This window comes from Lissotriton helveticus (assembly GCF_964261635.1).
Source record: "Lissotriton helveticus chromosome 1_1 unlocalized genomic scaffold, aLisHel1.1 SUPER_1_unloc_65, whole genome shotgun sequence".
In the NCBI taxonomy this organism is placed as follows: Eukaryota; Metazoa; Chordata; class Amphibia; order Caudata; family Salamandridae; genus Lissotriton; species Lissotriton helveticus.
Genome location: NW_027611709.1, coordinates 834,896 through 854,607, shown reverse-complemented (window position 1 = coordinate 854,607; position 19,712 = coordinate 834,896). Strand labels below are relative to the sequence as shown.

The following is a 19,712-nucleotide window of genomic DNA, read 5'->3' as shown; positions in this document are numbered from 1 at the left end:
GCAGCTTTATGTGTTACGCCACCTCTCCTCGCTTCACTTTGTTTCCATTGCGTGACCTTTAAGTGCCCCTGGGGCACAAGCAGGGGCCTACTAGAGTGCTTCTCTTCGGAATGCACTGTGCGGTCCCCCGGGGTATACACTATGCGTCATGTTTTCTGTTCCGATTGGTCATGCCTTTCCACAGTTTGTGGGTGGCCACAAAGCCTAGCAACCGTAAAGACAATATCACTACATCCCATCTAATTGAGTTAACTTCAAATTATCAATTTCTCAGTTCTCGAAATAAGGTATTCAAGCCAAGCCGGCTGTTGCGTGAAGAAAGTTAGGCAGATGCTCTTAAATATACTATACACAGAAGATTCGTTTTTTTAAGGTTCCTCTCAATATGCAAAAAAAAGAACTAAGGATCGATCATGTATCTATAGAGCTATCCTGTATATTTGTTTCTGCATTTCAATAGTAGGAATGAGTGTATAAGAGAATCGGGTTGCCTTTCACCTGATTCACTTGTGCCAAAGTAAATAGTGGCCAAATGTGTTGGCAGAGTAGACAGTAAGGCTGGAGGTTGGGACACCCAGTTACCACTTGTTGGCTGACCTTTGATGCAGGGTGAGTACAATAGAAAGTCCTGGACAATGAATGTAATAATTATGTGGAGCGCTGTCTCGTGCACTGTGAGGCTATCGGCAGGGCTTAAGCAGGAGCAAGTTGAACCCACTATTTCAAAAGAAGGAGTTTGTGCAGGTTTTTTTTTTTTTTAAACGGGTCATTTTTAAGGACCAAGGCTTGTTTTTCATCCTCGGACTTCATCTAGAGTAGGGGAGACCGGAAGGAGAGGAAGAAAGGAGGAAGAGAAAAAATAGGGAAATTGTGATAAATGAGAAAGCATGGACGGAAAAGAAACTGCGAAGTGAGATGAAGAGACAGGCAGTGTGGCTTGCTGGAAGAAAGGTGTGAGGTGGAATCCAGTTTAGACAGCCTTGGTATTTTTCTAACATGGCATTTGTAAGTGCCAGTGGCGGGCTCTTAAAAATTCTTTAGGCCCCTGCACTTATTTATAAATTCAACCCTAAATGGAGTACATTACTGTGTGCCACTTTTACTGTGTGTACATGTGTTGTGTTTGCATAGCGCAAACATTCCCAAAAGACAGCAGAGCAGTGTACAGGCTCAAAGGAAGAGAGCAGCAGTGAAAAGTGGGTGTGAATGCCCTCATTCTGTTTCGAACAGTAGTCACACAACTACCAAGAGGCCCTGTGTGTTGTGGCCCCACACGCTTTCTGTTGGCTAGGTGAGTGTCTTTGACAGGCGTACCTTTTGTGTGGTTTTTTTTTTTTTTTGGTCGAAGCCTACATCTTTTGGACCTTCGGAAAGCGGCCATGAGAATGCATTTCACCCATTGCTTGCCAGTGGCTTTGTACCTCACATTTTCTTGCTTTTATTTGGACTGTTCAGCTTGAGTTTGTCCCTTCCATTGCCCAGTCAAGTCAAGTATTACACCGTCTCCTCCCTCGGGACTCGCTCCTCTCTCCGAACTTTGCCTCGCAATGCAGGAACATCGCTGCCAGCAGCAGCAGTGCCGACCGGTGGGACCGCATCCCAGGCTGAGCCTTGCGGGGAACCCGAGGAGTGGCAAGGGGTCAGCGGTGCCACCGGCAGGTCCTGGCTCTGCAGTCATGCAGCTCCCAGGATGCAGGACTTCTGCTCATACTCTCATCCCGTCACTCACTCTTCCCTTTCACCACTCTCCTTCTCTCACTGCCTCTATCTTCTGCTCATACTCTCATCCCGTCACTCACTCTTCCCTTTCACCACACTCTCCTTCTCTCACTGCCTCTCTCTCTTCTGCTCTTACTCTCATCCCGTCACTCACTCTTCCCTTTCACCACACTCTCCTTCTCTCACCGCCTCTCTCCCTTCTGCTCATACTCTCATCCCGTCACTCACTCTTCCCTTTCACCACACTCTCCTTCTCTCACCGCCTCTCTCTCTTCTGCTCATACTCTCATCCCGTCACTCACTCTTCCCTTTCACCACACTCTCCTTCTCTCACTGCCTCTATCTTCTGCTCATACTCTCATCCCGTCACTCACTCTTCCCTTTCATCACACTCTCCTTCTCTCACTGCCTCTCTCTCTTCTGCTCTTACTCTCATCCCGTCACTCACTCTTCCCTTTCACCACACTCTCCTTCTCTCACTGCCTCTTTCTTCTGCTCATTCTCTCATCCCGTCACTCACTCTTCCCTTTCACCACACTCTCCTTCTCTCACTGCCTCTCTCTCTTCTGCTCTTACTCTCATCCCGTCACTCACTCTTCCCTTTCACCACACTCTCCTTCTCTCACCCCCTCCCTCTCTTCTGCTCATACTCTCATCCCGTCACTCACTCTTCCCTTTCACCACACTCTCCTTCTCTCACCGCCTCTCTCTCTTCTGCTCTTACTCTCATCCCGTCACTCACTCTTCCCTTTTACCACACTCTCCTTCTCTCACTGCCTCTCTTTCTTCTGCTCATTCTCTCATCCCGTCACTCACTCTCCCTTCAACACACTGCTGACTCTCTCCAATGCACCACTCTCTCTCACCCTAATTTGTTTTTCCTTCTTGGCTCTATCTCTATTCATTATCCCTCCCCGACTCCTCCTGATTCTATAGAGCACTTTTCAAAATTTTTTGTAACCATCGTCCATTTGCTTGAGATTACGCTATTGGCATTGTAAATGACAATGGCATTAATTTATCTGTTTTCAAAATCAACACATAAATAAAAAAATTGTCATTGACAACGCCAATCGCTCTAACTTTGTCAAAGGCAAAACCATTGCATTGTAAATGCTTGTTTTAATAGAGGCCTTCTTCCAGTCCCTGGGAAATATGCCGGTGGTGAATATGGTGTTGAGCAAAGGGGTAAGAGCTTACCCTTTGACTTCCGGAATTAATTTCAATACAAACGCCGGACATGGGTCCATGGAAGAGCCTGATCGAATAGAGTTCAAAAGTTTGATTGACTCTGATGTTTCTAGCAATGAGAATTTATCTAAAACTGGTGTAGGGTTGGGTCTATTAGGTTCTATTTTAGGTGGCTGCACTCTTTCACCTTTTTGGGCTAAAGTGAATGTAGAAAAAATACATTCCACCTTTTGTTGGAAAAAAGTAGACATTTTTTCGCACAATTCAGGACTACTTAAGCTCTTAGGGGCTGGTGCGGCAAGTTTAGTAATCGTTTTAAAGAGTTCTTTGAGATTGGACTTAGCTTGAGAAATTTGTTCTGTAAAAACTTCTTTTTTGTTTCCAGCAATAGTTCCTTATAGATTCTGAGACTCTGCTTATACATTTCTATATCCTTACTTTTATACCCTTTCCTCCATGCCCATTTAATATTTTACAGGCTGTTTCAGGTTTTTTAAAATCCTCTGAGTACCAGGGGTCTGAGGGTTGGGCCCGTGTAAGGGTTCAATGTTTCACCGGAACTAATTTATTGCATGCCGCGTCTATCCAATCTGTATAGGCTGACGTAGCCTCGTCCCCCCAGAGGGGAGCGGGCGCAAGGTTCTCTTCAGTGCCCCTTCTAATTCTAAACAATCTGCATTTTTCCAGGCTCTTTTTGTAATCTTCCTTATGGGTTCAGGTCTGGGTTGAAGGCCGTTTGACTCTTTCAGTTCAAATAAAATGGCACTGTGATTGGACCATGCCAATGGGAGTACCACAGTGCAGGTCAGATTTGGATTATTAGAAACTGTCAGCATTTTACAGGACTGTATTTCATTTGGATAGCTCATTGGGTTAATACACCTCCTGCAAAGAGTCTGTCGGCATATTAAAGGACTGTATTTTATATCGATAGTTCAGTGGGTTAATGCGCCTCCTGCAGAGAGTCTGCCAGCATATCACAGGACTGTATTTTATATCGATAGTTCAGTGGGTTAATACGCCTCCTGCAAAGAGTCTGTCAGCATATTACAGGACTGTATTTTATATCGATAGTTCAGTGGGTTAATGCGCCTCCTGCAGAGAGTCTGCTGCATATTACAGGACTGTATTTTATATCGATAGTTCAGTGGGTTAAATGCACCTCGTGCAGAGAGTCTGTCAGCATATTACAGGACTCTATATTATATCGATAGCTCAGTGGGTAAATGCTCCTCCTGCAGAAAGTCTGCCAGCATATTAAAGGGCTGTATTTTATATCGATAGTTCAGTGGGTTGATGCGCTTCCTGCAGAGAGTCTGCCAGCATATTACAGGGCTGTATTTTATATGGATAGTTCGGTGGGATGATGTGCCTCCTGCAGAGAGTCTGCCAGCACATTACAGAGCTGTATTTTATATGGATAGTTCGGTGGGATGATGCACCTCCTGCAGAGTCTGCCAGCATATTACAGAGCTGTATTTTATATGGATAGCTCAGTGGGTTAATGCGCCTCCTGCAAAGAGTCTGTCAGCATACTACAGGACTCTATTTTATATGGATAGCTCAGTGGGTTGATGCGCCTCCTGCAGATAGTCTGCCAGCATATTACAGGACTGTATTTTATATGGATAGCTCAGTGGGTAAATGCTCCTCCTGCAGAGAGTCTGCCAGCATATTACAGGACTGCATTTTATATGGATAGCTCAGTTGGTTAATGCGCCCCCTGCTGAGTCTGCTAGCATATTTCAGGACTCTATTTTATATGGATAGCTCAGTGGGTTAATGCGCATCCTGCAGAGAGTCTGCCAGCATATTACAGGACTATATTTTAAATGGATAGCTCTGTGGGTTAATGCGTCTCCTGCAGAGAGTCTCCAAGCATTGTTCAGGACTCTATTTTACATGGATAGCTCATTGGGTTAATGCGCCTCCTGCAGAGAGTCTGCCAGCATATTGCAGGACTGCATTTTATATGGATAGCTCAGTTGGTTTATGCGCCTCCTGCTGAGAGTCTGCCAGCATATTACAGGACTCTATTTTATATGGCTAGCTCAGTGGGTTAATGCACCTCCTGCAGAGAGTCTGCCACCATATATTACAGGGCTGTATTTTATATGAATAGTTCAGTGGGTTAATGCGCCTCCTGCAGCGAGCCTGCCAGCATATTACAGGACTGTATTTTATATGGATAGCTCAGTGGGTTAATGCGCCTCCTGCAGAGAGTCTGCCAACATATTACAGGACTGCATTTTATATGGCTAGCTCAGTGGGTTAATGCACCTCCTGCAGAGAGTCTGCCACCACATATTACAGGGCTGTATTTTATATGAATAGTTCAGTGGGTTAATGCGCCTCCTGCAGAGAGCCTGCCAGCATATTACAGGACTGTATTTTATATGGATCGCTCAGTGGGTTAATGCTACTCCTGCAGAGAGTCTGCCAGCATATTACAAGACTGTATTTTATATGGATAGTTCACTGAGTTAATGCGCTTCCTGCAGAGAGTCTGCCGGCATATTACAGGACTGTATTTAATATGGATAGCTTAGTGCTTTAATGCGCCTCCTGCAGACAGTCTGCCGGCATATTACAGGACTGTATTTTAGATGGTTAGCCCAGTGGGTTAATGTGCCTCCTGCAGACAGCCTGTCAGCATCTTTCCAATGCATTTTAATGCTGGTGTCCGCATCACTGCTTTAAAATGCATTCGACACACATACATAGCTCCCAGATACGATAGAGAGCACATACAATGCTTAAAAAACAGCATTGTGTACCGTAGATAATCTATGCACTGCGCTCTGCAGGGCCTGCGAGACATCAATCCTGCTTGCGATGGCCTTGGAGGACTCGTTATAGTTACCGTCCACGGATATATGGTTTCTTTTCCTGCTGCTTCCTCGGTCAGGTGCCCTCCCCCAGCCTCCCTGAAACAGACATGGGCATGGGAGGGGCTGCTAAATGAGGAAAGTCACTGAATAAGTGTGCTTGCTGTACACACTAAAATATTCAAATATAGTTTGTGGTGCTGCGGCCTTCCAGCGTAAGACACTCTAGGAGGAAAACGGACTGACTCTGCGCCCACTCGAAAAAACATAGAAATGCTGCACTCCATTGCTGCATTCCATTTCTGCATTCCATTGCTGCATTCCATTGCTGCAGTCCATTGCTGCTCTCCATTACTGCAGTCCATTGCTGCAGTCCATTGCTGCACTCCCTTACGTCAGTCGTCCATTGCTTCAGTCGTCCATTGCTGCAGGCCATTGCTGCAGTCGTCCATTGCTGCAGTCGTCCATTGCTTCACTCCATTGCTGCAGGCCATTGCTGCAGTCCATTGCTGCACTCCATTGCTGCAGTCACCCATTGCTGCAGGCATCCATTGCTGCAGTCGTCTATTCCTGCAGTCCATTGCTGCAGTCCATTGCTGCACTCCCTTACGTCAGTCGTCCATTGCTTCAGTCGTCCATTGCTGCAGTCCATTGCTGCAGTCGTCCATTGCTGCAGTCGTCCATTGTTGCAGTCATCCATTGCTGCAGTCGTCCATTGCTTCACTCCATTGCTGCAGTCCATTGCTGCAGTCCATTGCTGCTCTCCATTGCTGCACTCCCTTACGTCAGTCGTCCATTGCTTCAGTCGTCCATTGCTTCAGTCGTCCATTGCTTCAGTCGTCCATTGCTGCAGTCCATTGCTGCAGTCGTCCATTGCTGCAGTCGTCCATTGCTGCAGTCATCCATTGCTGCAGTCGTCCATTGCTTTACTCCATTGCTGCAGTCCATTGCTGCTCTCCATTACTGCAGTCCATTGCTGCAGTCCATTGCTGCACTCCCTTACGTCAGTCGTCCATTGCTTCAGTCGTCCATTGCTGCAGTCGTCTATTCCTGCAGTCCATTGCTGCAGTCCATTGCTGCAGTCATCCATTGCTGCAGTCATCCATTGCTGCAGTCATCCATTGCTGCAGTCATCCATTGCTGCAGTCATCCATTGCTGCAGTCATCCATTGCTGCAGCCGTCCATTGCTGCAGTCGTCCATTGCTGCAGTCGTCTATTCCTGCAGTCCATTGCTGAAGTCCATTGCTGCACTCCCTTACGTCAGTCGTCCATTGCTTCAGTCGTCCATTGCTGCAGTCCATTGCTTCACTCCATTGCTGCAGTCCATTGCTGCACTCCCTTATGTCAGTCGTCCATTGCTGCAGTCGTCCATTGCTGCAGTCGTCTATTCCTGCAGTCCATTGCTGCAGTCCATTGCTTCACTCCATTGCTTCACTCCATTGTTTCACTCCATTGCTGCAGTCCATTGCTGCTCTCCATTACTGCAGTCCATTGCTGCAGTCCATTGCTGCACTCCCTTACGTCAGTCGTCCATTGCTTCAGTCGTCCATTGCTGCAGTCGTCTATTCCTGCAGTCGTCTATTCCTGCAGTCCATTGCTGCAGTCCATTCCTGCAGTCCATTGCTGCAGTCATCCATTGCTGCAGTCATCCATTGCTGCAGTCATCCATTGCTGCAGTCATCCATTGCTGCAGCCGTCCATTGCCGCAGTCCGATACTGAAGTCCCTTGCTGCAGTCCATTGCTGCAGTCCATTGCTGCAGTCGTCCATTGCTGCAGTCGTCCATTGCTGCAGTCGTGCATTGCTGCAGTCCACTGCTATACTCCACTGCTGCAGTCCATTGCTGCAGTCCATTACTGCAGTCCATTGTGGCAGTCCATTGCTTCAGTCGTCCATTGCTGCAGTCCATTGCTGCAGTCCATTGCTGCCTTCCTTTGCAGTAGCCCATTGCTGCAGTCCATTGCTGCAGTCGTCCTTTGCTGCGGTCCATTGCTGCGGTCCATTGCTGCAGTTGTCCATTTCTGCAGTCCATTGCTGCAGTCGTCCATTGCTTCAGTCCATTGCTGAGGTCCATTGCTGCAGTCGTCCATTGCTTCAGTCCATTGCTTCAGTCCATTGCTGCGGTCCATTGCTGCGGTCCATTGCTGCAGTTGTCCATTGCTGCAGTTGTCCATTGCTGCAGTCCATTTCTGCAGTCCATTGCTGCGGTCCATTGCTGCGGTCCATTGCTGCAGTCCATTGCTGCAGTACATTGCTGCACTCCATTGCTGCAGTCGTCCATTGCTGCAGTCCATTGCTGCGATCGTCCATTGCTGCAGTCGTCCATTGCTGCACTCTATTGCTGCACTCCATTGCTGCAGTCCATTGCTGCCTTCCTTTGCTGTAGCCCATTGCTGCAGTCCATTGCTGCAGTTGTCCATTGCTGCAGTCTTTCATTGCTTCACTCCATTGCTGCACTCCATTTTTGCAGTCCATTTCTGCAGTCCCTTTCTGCAGTCCATTGCTGCAGTCGTCCATTGCTTCAGTCCATTGCTTCAGTCCATTGCTGCGGTCCATTGCTGCGGTCCATTGCTGCAGTTGTCCATTGCTGCAGTCCATTGCTGCAGTCGTCCATTGCTGCAGTCCTTTCCTGCAGTCCATTTCTGCGGCCACAGCTGCCATGTGGCTTAATCGCGTGAATCCGATCGCTATCACATTTGCGGCGCTTGTGCACTCAACTCCCGGGCTTCTTTTCACGCACTTGAGGTGCCCACTTCTTTTACGCGTCTTTTCACTTTCAGCCCGGCCGCCCTTCAACCCCACCTCCCTCCCTCACCGCAAGATCGTGTGTATTTTCACTTTCAGCCCGCCCTCGCTTCAACTCCCTCCCCCTCCCTCACCGCTAAGCGCGTCTTTGACCATGTTAACTTGTTATCTGAGTTATTCGAATTCCTCTCCAATCAGGTAAAGGCCATATGAATACATCGCAATAATGAATATTTCTTTCATGTTGTTCCAAACAAAATGCAGCTTTTAAAAAGCGCCTGCACAGCCTGAGAACCAGTGCTCGGCGCTACAAAAGAGCAACGTCTGATATGTTTCTACTCACGAGGCTTTGAAATACATGCAGTGGAACGTCTAGCCTATATGTTGCCATAGTAGCCAGCGGCTGCTTTTCATATTGGCTTTGCCTTTCACAGACTAGAGTTTGGGATTTTATTAAAAGGTCTGACGGTCTGTTATCAGGTGACATCCATTGCGGCTGCTGGAAAACATCCCTCGGTACGTGGTCACATTTCAGCACATACTGTCCTCTGAATGAGTTTGACATTTTTAAGGGCCACTTTAAATCTATTGTCGTTTTTTTTCTTCATTTTGGCACACATGTAGGCCTACAATCAATATTCAATGTTCCTTCCTGCCACTGGAATGTGAGAATTTCAAATAATTCATCATTCTTTATCTTTGTTCCATTCTTGAGATAAATTGGTGCTAACTGTGAGCCCAGGCATCGCTTGTAAAATCAGCAACCTTCGTAGTGTCAGGCTCTGCCTACACATTCAACCACCGCTGCAAACAAGCATTAGCATAGCCAATATGTCTCACTTTTGGGACCTTATAAGTATTTAGTTATGCAGCACAGTATCCTTGGTGCAAAAACAGAAACTGTTTCATTGCTAAACACTTATAAGGTCCCAAAAGCGAGACCTATTGGTTGTGCCAATGCTTGTTTATTAACCTAATTGTAGCAGGTAGACGTATAGTGTGCACTCTGTCAACATGTGGACAGGCTACTCTATGCGTTCCTTCTGGTCTAAATGCTGTTATGTTTGGCTTGGTGTACATTGGGAAACCTGGCACGCAGCTGATGCCTTGGGCAATATTTTATTAAAAATCAAGTATTAAAAGAACTGGGGTGGGGATACCTTGTTGGAGATTGAGTGTCTGCTGTGGTGCATTCCTGCAGCGTCACTCAGATCTATGTTACTACATGTGCCCAGGGTCTGCAAATTATTTGCTACTAGAGGTCTGCAGCACTGATTGTGCTACCCACATATGCAGCCTGAAACCATGTCTCAGGCCTTCCACTGCAGTGCCTGTGTGTGTGCAGTTTACTGCCACATCAACTTTACATTTAAAACTACTTGCCAAGCCTTCAAATCTCCTTTCTTTACATATTAGTCGCCCCTAAGGATGGCCCTTGGTAAACCAACACGAGAGTGCTATGTAAGTAAAAGTTGGAACATATACTCTGTGTTTTACATGTCCTGGTAGTGACAAACAGCTAAATTCAGTTTTCACTGCTGTAATGCCGACTTTCATTGTCTAGAACTGGGAATTACTTAGAATACCTATAAGCTGTAATTCCTGATTGGAAAGGAGTAGCCGTTTCATGTTTCATATTTCATATCTTTGGAATAGTAATGATAAATCCTCTTTACTGGTAAAGACTGATTTAACATTCCTATTTTAAAAATGCTACTTTTAGAAAGTGGACGTTTCTATGCTTGTACTGCTCTTTGTGCCTTATACCCTGTCTCTAATACACGTCTGGGCTAGGTGACCGACCCCTTTGTGCATTCCGTCTAGACAGCCACAGACAGTGCAGGGGTTGGGTGTGATTTAGCACCCATCTGCATCCATCTGTATTCTGATGGGTCTTCCTGGGAAGATGGGAGGAAGGGGCCCACCCTTACACATCACAGGGTAGTGAACTGGCCCATACAAATTACTGATAACTCCCTTTGGTAGTCTGGAGTGAGTGCTGGGATTGAAAGAGATACTTGTGCACTTCAAAACCACTCTTTGGAGTTTCCCTCAGATCATTGGCACATTTGGACGTAAGTGCTAAGTCTCTGGCCCCGTCAACTCCGTCACTTCTGGATCTACACAGAACCGCTGTCAGAAGAACTGGGGTGCTGCAGAAAAGACTCAATTGGATTGTTTTTGACGAAGAACTGCTTTTCTGTGTGTTGCCCTGTGGAGTGCAGCTCTCTGACTCCTGGAAGGAGAGCTAGACTCTGTCTTCACTCCAAAGTGTGCTCCAAGGGCTTTTTAGCTTGCCTCCTGTTTCTCAAGTGTCAGAGACACAAAGGACTTCCTGCAGTTCTGCTGTTGCTGCTGGACTCTCCCTTCCTATCCGTGTCTGAGGTGCCCCCTCCAAGTTCTGGACCTCAGAAGTGATTTCTACAGCTGAGTCTCTGCCAAATCTGATGTGACGCAGCACGAAGCCCTGCAAAGTTTCTTCCGCTAGATGGCACAAGGCCTCCCCACGCACACTGCACCCCAAGCTCCAAGGTACTGTGTTCAGTGGGCCCAAATGGGTCCCTGCAGTCTTTCTGCGCTCCATTGTAGTCGGCCTGCACTTTGAATTTGCACCGGTCCCTCTTGACCAATCTGAAATAACCTTTTTTAGTGTTACCTGCTTTCAATTGTTTTATTACCTTTTTTTTCTTCAACATTCAATATCGCAGCTTCTACTTGATTGATTTTTATTGTTTTGGACTTGTTTTACTCAGATACATGTTCTCTATATTTCTAAACTGAGTCTTTTTGTGAGGTATTCACTGTGTTGTTGCATGAGTTATTGCACAAACCCTTTAAACATTGCCTTTTAAGCATGCCTGCTCTGTGCCCAGCTACCAGGGGGTGAGCACAGAATAATTTGCAATTGTTTTGTGACTTACCCTGACTAGGATTGCTGGCCCTACTTGGACATGGTGCATACCTCTGCCAACCAGAGACCTGTTTTCTAACCGGTTCCATCTTGCATTATTCGTTAGGCCGTTTGATAATAGGAACCGTTCCCTGGATAAGAAGGGCGGCATCTTGTTGCTGTGGATTTAACATTGTAGTGTCTCTTGGGAGAAGATCTCACTCACTGAACAAGCAACAGTCTCTGGTCTCTTGGTTACTCCTTGAGTCCACACTCCTCAATAGAAGGGGATCACAAAAAGATCGTATGCCCTTACTCTGCCTATTGCATCTTTACATTGAAAGTGGAATCTAGGATTTCTTCAACGCACTTGTCTATATGAACACTTAAATGTATCATTAAATGCCAATGAGTTTTTCTGATGGGTTTTGCATTTAAGCTTAATGATTGTTTCTTTTTCTTAATCTAACAGGTGAAATAAATGCAGTAATGAATGTCAAAAGTAAAGCTATTAAACATCACTGGTGTGGGGAGTGATGTAAAAACAGTGTGCCTCAAAAACTCTTCCCTTGAAGGCTAATGCCTCGCCGAAGTCTTTTTCTACAGCAGAAAACCCAAGATGCCCAATGAGGTCTGTACTTGGCTCTTAGATATCAGCTGATAGACATTGGAGACACAACACACTGACATACTGAAGCAAGTCTAAGGTGCTGATTACGAAGGAAGAGATAACCTGGTATCAGAAAGAACACACATAAGAAAAACCATATGAATTTCTAGAATGTGACAAAACATTTATTAGGCCAAAAAACAGCAAGTGCGACATAAGAAACTTCATACTGGAGAAAAACCAGATAGATGGACTGACTGTGAAAACGTGTTCTTTGCAATGAAAGACCCAGTGCAGCATCAGCGTGTCCACGTAGAGGAGAAACCATATAAATGTACAGAATGTAATAAATTGTTCAGATGGAAGGAGAGTCTAAAGCGGCATCAAATGATCCACACTGGGGAGAAACCGTATGAATGTACAGAATGTGACAAAGCATTTATAACAAATGAAAAGCTAACACAACATCAGAAAATCCACACTGGGGAGAAACCGTACCAATGTACAGAATGTGACGTGGCATTCATTAGAAAGTCACATCTAATGAAACATCATAAAATCCACACTGGGGAGAAACCATATCAATGTACAGAATGTGACAAAGCATTTATAACAAATGGAGAGCTAAAACAACATCAGAATATCCACACTGGGGAGAAACCACATCAATGTACAGAATGTGACAAAGCATTTATAACAAATGGACAGTTAACACAACATCAGAAAACCCACACTGGGGAGAAACTGTATGCATGTACAGAATGTGACAAGGCATTTATAACAAATGGAGAGATAAAACGACATCAGAAAATCCACACTGGGGAGAAACCACATCAATGTACAGAATGTGACAAAGCATTTATAACAAATGGAGAGCTAAAACGACATCAGAAAATCCACACTGGGGAGAAACCATACCAATGTACAGAATGTTGCCTGACATACATTAGAAAGTCGCATCTAATAAAACATCAGAAATTCCACACTGGAGAGAAACCATATCAATGTACAGAATGTGACAAGGAATTTATAACAAATAAACATCTAAAACGACATCAGAAAATCCACACTGGGGAGAAACCATACCAATGTTCAGAATGTGACAAGGCATTTATAAGAAATAGAGCTCTAAAGCTACATCAGAAAATCCACACTGGGGAGAAACTGTATGCATGTACAGAATGTGACAAGGCATTTATGACAAATGAAGACCTAAAACGACATCAGAAAATCCACACTGGAGAGAAACCATATAAATGTACAGAATGTGACAAGGCATACAGTAGAAAACACCTTTTACTGGAACATCAGAAAACCCACACTGGAGAGAAACCATATCAATGTACAGAATGTGACAAATCATTTATAAGAAATGTACAGCTGAAGCAACATCAGAAAATCCACACTGGGGAGAAACCACATCAATGTACAGAATGTGACAAAGCATTTATAACAAATGGAGAGCTAAAACGACATCAAAAACTCCACACTGGAGAGAGACCATATCAATGTACAGAATGTTGCCTGACATACACTAGAAAGTCGCATCTAATAAAACATCAGAAAGTCCACACTGGAGAGAAACCATATCAATGTACAGAATGTGACAAGGCATTTATAAGAAATAGAGCTCTAAAGCTACATCAGAAAATCCACACTGGGGAGAAACTGTATGCATGTACAGAATGTGACAAGGCAATTATGACAAATGAAGACCTAAAACGACATCAGAAAATCCACACTGGGGAGAAACCATATAAATGTACAGAATGTGACAAGGCATACAGTAGAAAATACCATTTACTGGAACATCAGAAAACCCACACTGGAGCGAAACCATATCAATGTACAGAATGTGACAAAGCATTTAAAACAAATGGAGGGCTGAAGGGACATCAAAAACTCCACACTGGAGAGAGACCATATCAATGTACCGAATGTGACAAAGCATTTATAACAAATGGAGAGCTGAAGCGACATGAAAAAGTCCACACTGGAGAGAGACCATATCAATGTACCGAATGTGACAAAGCATTCATTAGAAAGTCACACCTAATGGAACATCAGAGAGTCCACACTGGGGAGAAACCATATCAATGTACAGAATGTGACAAAGCATTTACAACAAATGGAGAGCTGAAGGGACATCAAAAAGTCCACACTGGAGAGAGACCATATCAATGTACCGAATGTGACAAAGCATTTATAACAAATGGAGGGCTGAAGCGACATGAAAAAGTCCACACTGGAGAGAGACCATATCAATGTACCGAATGTGACAAAGCATTTATAACAAATGGAGAGCTGAAGCGACATCAAAATGTCAACTCTGGGGAGAAACTGTATGAACGTACAGAATGTGGCAAGGCATTTATAAAATACAAACAGCTAAAGCAACATCAAAAGGTCCACACTGGGGGAGAATCCGTATGAATGCACTGAATGTGGCAAGGCATTTATAACAAATGGAGAGCTGAAGCGACATTAGAAAATCCACATTGGGGAGAAACCATTCAACTGCACTGAATGTGAGAAGGCATTTATTAGAAAGTCACTTGTTATGCAACATCAGATAATCTACACAGGGGAGAAACCCTATGAATGTACATAATAGTACATCAGAAATTCCACACTGGTTAGAAACGATATGGCTGTACTGAATGCGATTTAGCAGTTATTACAAAGCAAAGTTTAAAAATACACCAGAAAGTTCCCACATGAGAGAAACTATATCATTGTACAAAATGTGACAAAGAACTTATACCAAATGGAAAGAGACCATTCAACCTCACTGAATGTGACAAGCTATTCATTATAAAGGGAGATTTAAAACAATATCAAGTCCACTGTGGGGAGAAACCACATGAATTTACAGAATGTGACAAGGCATTCATCACAAAGCAAAATTTAATACAAAATCAAGAAGTTCACACAAGAGAGAAAATGTATGTATTGAATACCACAAAGCATTCATAATAAATGGACAACTGAAGCGATGTCTGAAAATCTACATGGCAAATAAATCCTATGTATTTAGAGTGTAATAAAGTCTTCCAAGGAAGAATAAGCTAACATCAACAAATCCACACTAGGGAGAAACACTATTAATAAATATAACGTGGCATGGGATTGATTACAAAACAAAATGTAATATATCAGAATGTTCACACAGGACAGAAACTCTATAAATGTATTGAAGGTGACCATTGATTCATAAATGGAAAGCTAACGCAGCATCAAAAGTCCACCCTGAAGACTGCACTGATTGTAGCAAGGCATTTGTTAGCAAGGGAGAGCTAAACAACATCAAAGTCCCCACTGGGAAAAATCTATATTAATGTGCGCACTCAAATCAATCAATCGGTATTTATTAAGCACGGCAAATCATCTGTGAGATTCTCAAGCCGCAGGGGAGGAGTTGCTGTCCGGAGGGGCTGATAAGTTGAACAGCCAGATCTTGAGTTCTTTCCAGATTCACTGATGAGTCGGATCTCCAGTGCAGGGGAAGTTCATTCCAGGTCTTTACAGCCAGGTGGGAGAAAGAGCAGCCTCCGTGCCTGGTTTGACACTGGGAACGTGAGCAAGCAAGAGGGAGGTGGAATGCAGGTGTCTGGCGGGCTGGTTAAAGAATAAACTTTGGCTGATGTAGGACGATCCTTCGTTGTGGAGTGCCTTACAAGCATGGGTCGGTATCTTGCCTCTTTTCTAGACTGGGAGCCAGTTGAGTTTACTGAGGTGGGGAGTGATGTGGGTCTGCTTCAGGAGATTGAGGATTAGTATTGCTGCTGAGTTCTGTATTGTCTGCAGTTGTCTCTGGAGGTTAGTGTTGATTCCTACATACAGAGTTTTTAGGTAGCCAAGCCAGTTAGTCACCAGGGCTTGGGTGATCATTTGTCTGGTGCTGATGGGGAGCTGCAAGATCTAAAGATCTTACAGCACATGTGCATTGTGAGTCATGGCATGGTCTGTAAGGGAGGGGACTGCTGACCACCATGCGTCGCTCCACGGAGATGCCTGGTAACTGAAGATGAGGACTTCCGTCTTGTCTGTGTTCAGTTTTAGGCAGTTGTGCTTCATCCAGTCGGTGATGTTGGCCGGGCACCTATGTAAGTTGTCTCTGGAGTTGGTGAGGTGGGTGTAGAAGATGACTTTCAGTCTGTGTGATCTAATAATGTTGGCTGGGGGTATCATGTTAGTGTAGAAGAAGGTGGGAATAATTGAGGATCCTTGTGGGGTACCACAGATGATGTCCTTGGGCTCAGGAGTAGGGCAGGAGTCTGATTTTCAGAGTTTTTCTGGTGAGGTAGGAGGCGATCCATTTCAGGGCATTTCCTTGGATTCCGATGTGGTGGAGCTTGTCGATCAGGATCTGGTGGGAGACCATGTCAAAGGCAGCCGAGAGGTCGAGGAGGATGGGGCTGTATTTTGACTGAGGTCCAGGTGGGCTTTGATATCATCTGTGGCTGCTATCAGGGCAGTCTCTGTGCTTTGATTGGCATGGAAGCCTGAATGGGAGGAGTCCAGGAGGTTGTTGTGCTCCAGATGTCTGGTCAGCGTACTCTTGATTGTCCTCTCAAAGACTATGGCCAGGAACGAGAGCAGGGGTATCAGTCAGGAGTTCTTCAGCTGCTCTAGGTCTGCTGAATGTTTTTTAGGAGGGGTTTCACTTCTACATGTTACCACTCTTCTGCAGAGGGGGCCAAGGCGATTGATCTGTTATGTGGGTTTGTGAGCTCTAATCTGATCACCTTGCTCCTGAGGTTAAAGATATGGTGGGGCATGGATCAGCGGGTACCCCAGAGTGCATTGTGTTCATTATAGAGGTGGTGTCTTGTGCAATGAGGGTATCCCAGGAAGTGGCCCGAGGTCAGAGTTAGTGTCAGTGGGTGTGAGGAGGGCGAGGCTGTCACTTGCAGAGAGCTGAGGTTCAAAGTCCCTGTAGATGACCGCGATCTTCTAATGAAAGTAGTCAGCAAGTGTGTAGCACAGATCCTAGGAGGGAGTTATGATATTCTCTGTGGCTGCAGGGTTGCTGAATTCCATGATGGTAAAGAGCTCATTGCTGTGGTTTGATCTGATCTTTATCCAGCATTTGAGGGCTCTCTTCTTTAAGGAGGAGGTGGTAGTGGTTGATCGATGTCCTGAAGGTGGTGTAGTGCACTGGATCCTTATTGGTACGCCATCTTCTTTCTAGCCAACAACAGTTTCCTTTAGAGGTCTGAAGTTCCAGGGTAAAGAAGTTGACACTCTTTGCCGATTCTCTGATCTTGGTCGGGGTGGCATAGTCGGTGATCCAGTCTGTGAAGTTCCTGAGGGCCTGTTTAAGGTCTGGAGCTGTGTCCAGTCAGTTGGCACGGAGAGTGTTTCAGTTCTCGTCTGAGAAAGTTTTCCAGTTGCGCTGGGTTGTTTGGCTTTGGTTGCCGTAGTATTGTGCCCTGTGATGGTGAAGTGGGCAATGGAGTGGTCGGTCCAGGTGAGGTCTGTCACATGGTGGTTCTTGATTGGTTCGCTGGAGATGAGGATAGAGTCAAGCGTGTGCCCTACGATGTGTGTTGGGTCGATGACGAGTTGGATGAGGCTGATGTTGCTCATGCTTTCTAATAGGTTGGCAGTGCTGACGTCGCTAAGGCCTTCCATCTGGAAGCTGAGATCTGCTATGAATATGTAGTGTTCAGAGGCAATGGCGAGCTAGGTGATGAAGTAACGGATGGCTTTGCAGATCTCTGGGCGAGTTCCTGGAGAATGTGACAAAGTGTTTTTAATGAAGTATCTGTATGAATGTACAGAAAGTGACAAGGCATTTATTAGAAAGGCACCTCACAGCCAATGTATCATGGGAAAGCCCACCCTGGGGAGAAACCATATAAAGGGCCACTGCTATGCCTAGACGTGGGTCCCGGGCTCACTGTACACTGGATTCAAGATGACTGATGAGGGGTGATACCCTAAACCGGTCCCAGTATGCTTGTTTCTGGTCCAGGGAGGACCTGCCTTGAAAGTTCAAGCTGGACTGTACCCATGAGGAGCAGGGCCAATGATTTGAATATGGTTAAGTCTTAACTGGCTTGGCATGGTGAGCAAAAGAACAATGGATTTAACCCAGATCACTTGACTGGGGGTGAATGTTTGAATTATTCCGAATTCCGTCCATAATTTGTGTGTCTTTTGGTTATGTATATAAGCACAAGACAAATTTTAAACCATCAACACAAGACAAGAGACCTTGTATCAATTTTATCAACTCTATGCCCGCATACGTAGATTGATGTGGTCTACAATGTCACTTATGGGTGTGGTGACGAGATAACACATCCAGTGATGTGTCCTGTTTACAAAGCTGACTCATTGTCACTAAGCAGCATGACAAAGCCCTTTTCCTGTTCCAGAGTCTACTATAATAAACTGTCATGACAAATTCAACAGTGCTGTACCACACTCCTCTCCAACTGGACTCCCACCAAATAACATAAAAAACATAAAACTACTGAACTGTACGGACCCATCTGGTGACCAAAGAAACGCAGCGGGGAGAATACGAAGTTAAATCCTCAGTCCTTGAATGGACAGTAGGAGCAATTGATAGGTCAGTGTGTCACCATCTTGAAGACATCGATACTTGGATAGAGGCTATAAAAAAACTGGTCGCTTCGCTTTGCTTTGCTTGTTTATGAAAGGTTAACTGTTAATTCCACAGTGATCAAGGCTTCAATCGAGCAGGATTTATAAAGCCCGGCTAATCGCCCAATAGGTTATCCAGGCGCTTGCAGGTCCTGTAGGCTTATTCGAACACCCAGGTCTTGAGGGTTGTTGGATGTGGCCCTTTTTGCAGGGTTATCCCCAAACATTTTGCTTCCACCTCCTATTTTTTTCATGATCTGTTGTTCTTGGTTTTAGGACTCTGGGCACTTTACCACTGCTAATCCGTGCATAAGTGCATATGCTCTCTGTGTAAATTGTTAATATGATTGGATCTCCCTGATTGGCAGGTTTGGATTTACTGGTCAGTACCTAGTAAAATGCACTGGGTGTGCCGGTGCTGGTAAATCAAATACTACTAGTGCAGCACTGATTCTGCCACCCACATGAGTAGCCCTAAAAAGATGTCTCAGGCCTGCCACTGCAATGCATGTGCGCAGTCTGCTAAGTGCCATGTCGCCGTGGCAAGTGCACACACTTGCCAGGCCCTAACCTTCCCTTTTCTTACATATAGGACACTCTTATGGTTGGCTCAAGGTACCCCCCGGGCAAGGTGTAGTGTATGTGAAAGGTAGGACATGTACTGATGTGTGTAACATGTCCTGATAGTGAAATACTGCCAATTTCATTTTTCACTATTGAAAGGCTAACTTGCCCCATAGGACGGAATGAGGAATGCTTTGTAACATTCTTAAGCATATCTTCCCATAGGGATAAGATGGAAAAATAAAATTTAGGCTCTCTGAACTCAGAATTTAATAACACATATTTTACTAAAGATGGTTTTTAAATTGCGCGTTTGCAAATGCCACTTTTAGAAAGTATTTAGAAAGAAAGAAGATCCCCTAGGTACTACTTTAGAATGCTGCTATTTATTTAAGCAGACTTAGTGTCTTGACCATACTGTTCATAGCCAAATTTGACTTTTATCACATACATTTTTTATGTACTTAAATGCTTTTTTACAAGTACATATGTCTGAGCGCAACAAAATCCGTTTACATCCAATATTTTTAAACAATTAACAGTTGAA

The 19,712-nt window shown here is 44.9% G+C and overlaps 1 protein-coding gene and 1 long non-coding RNA gene across 3 annotated transcripts in view; one reads left to right on the top strand and one right to left on the bottom strand.

The window, feature by feature from the left end:
- The window catches only part of LOC144806349 (uncharacterized), a 62,175-nt gene extending 47,274 nt beyond the window's left edge, over positions 1–14,901 (top strand). For both annotated transcript variants that reach the window (XM_078672731.1, XM_078672730.1), the window contains exon 2: positions 11,846–14,901. In XM_078672731.1, coding sequence (XP_078528857.1) covers positions 12,263–14,416 — 2,154 coding nt within the window. In that variant the 5' untranslated portion in view covers positions 11,846–12,262 and the 3' untranslated portion in view covers positions 14,417–14,901. The remainder of the gene's footprint in view (positions 1–11,845) is intronic.
- Positions 1–19,712, bottom strand: part of LOC144806354 (uncharacterized) — a 158,142-nt gene that overhangs the window by 10,665 nt on the left and 127,765 nt on the right. The gene's annotated exons all lie outside the window — the stretch shown is intronic.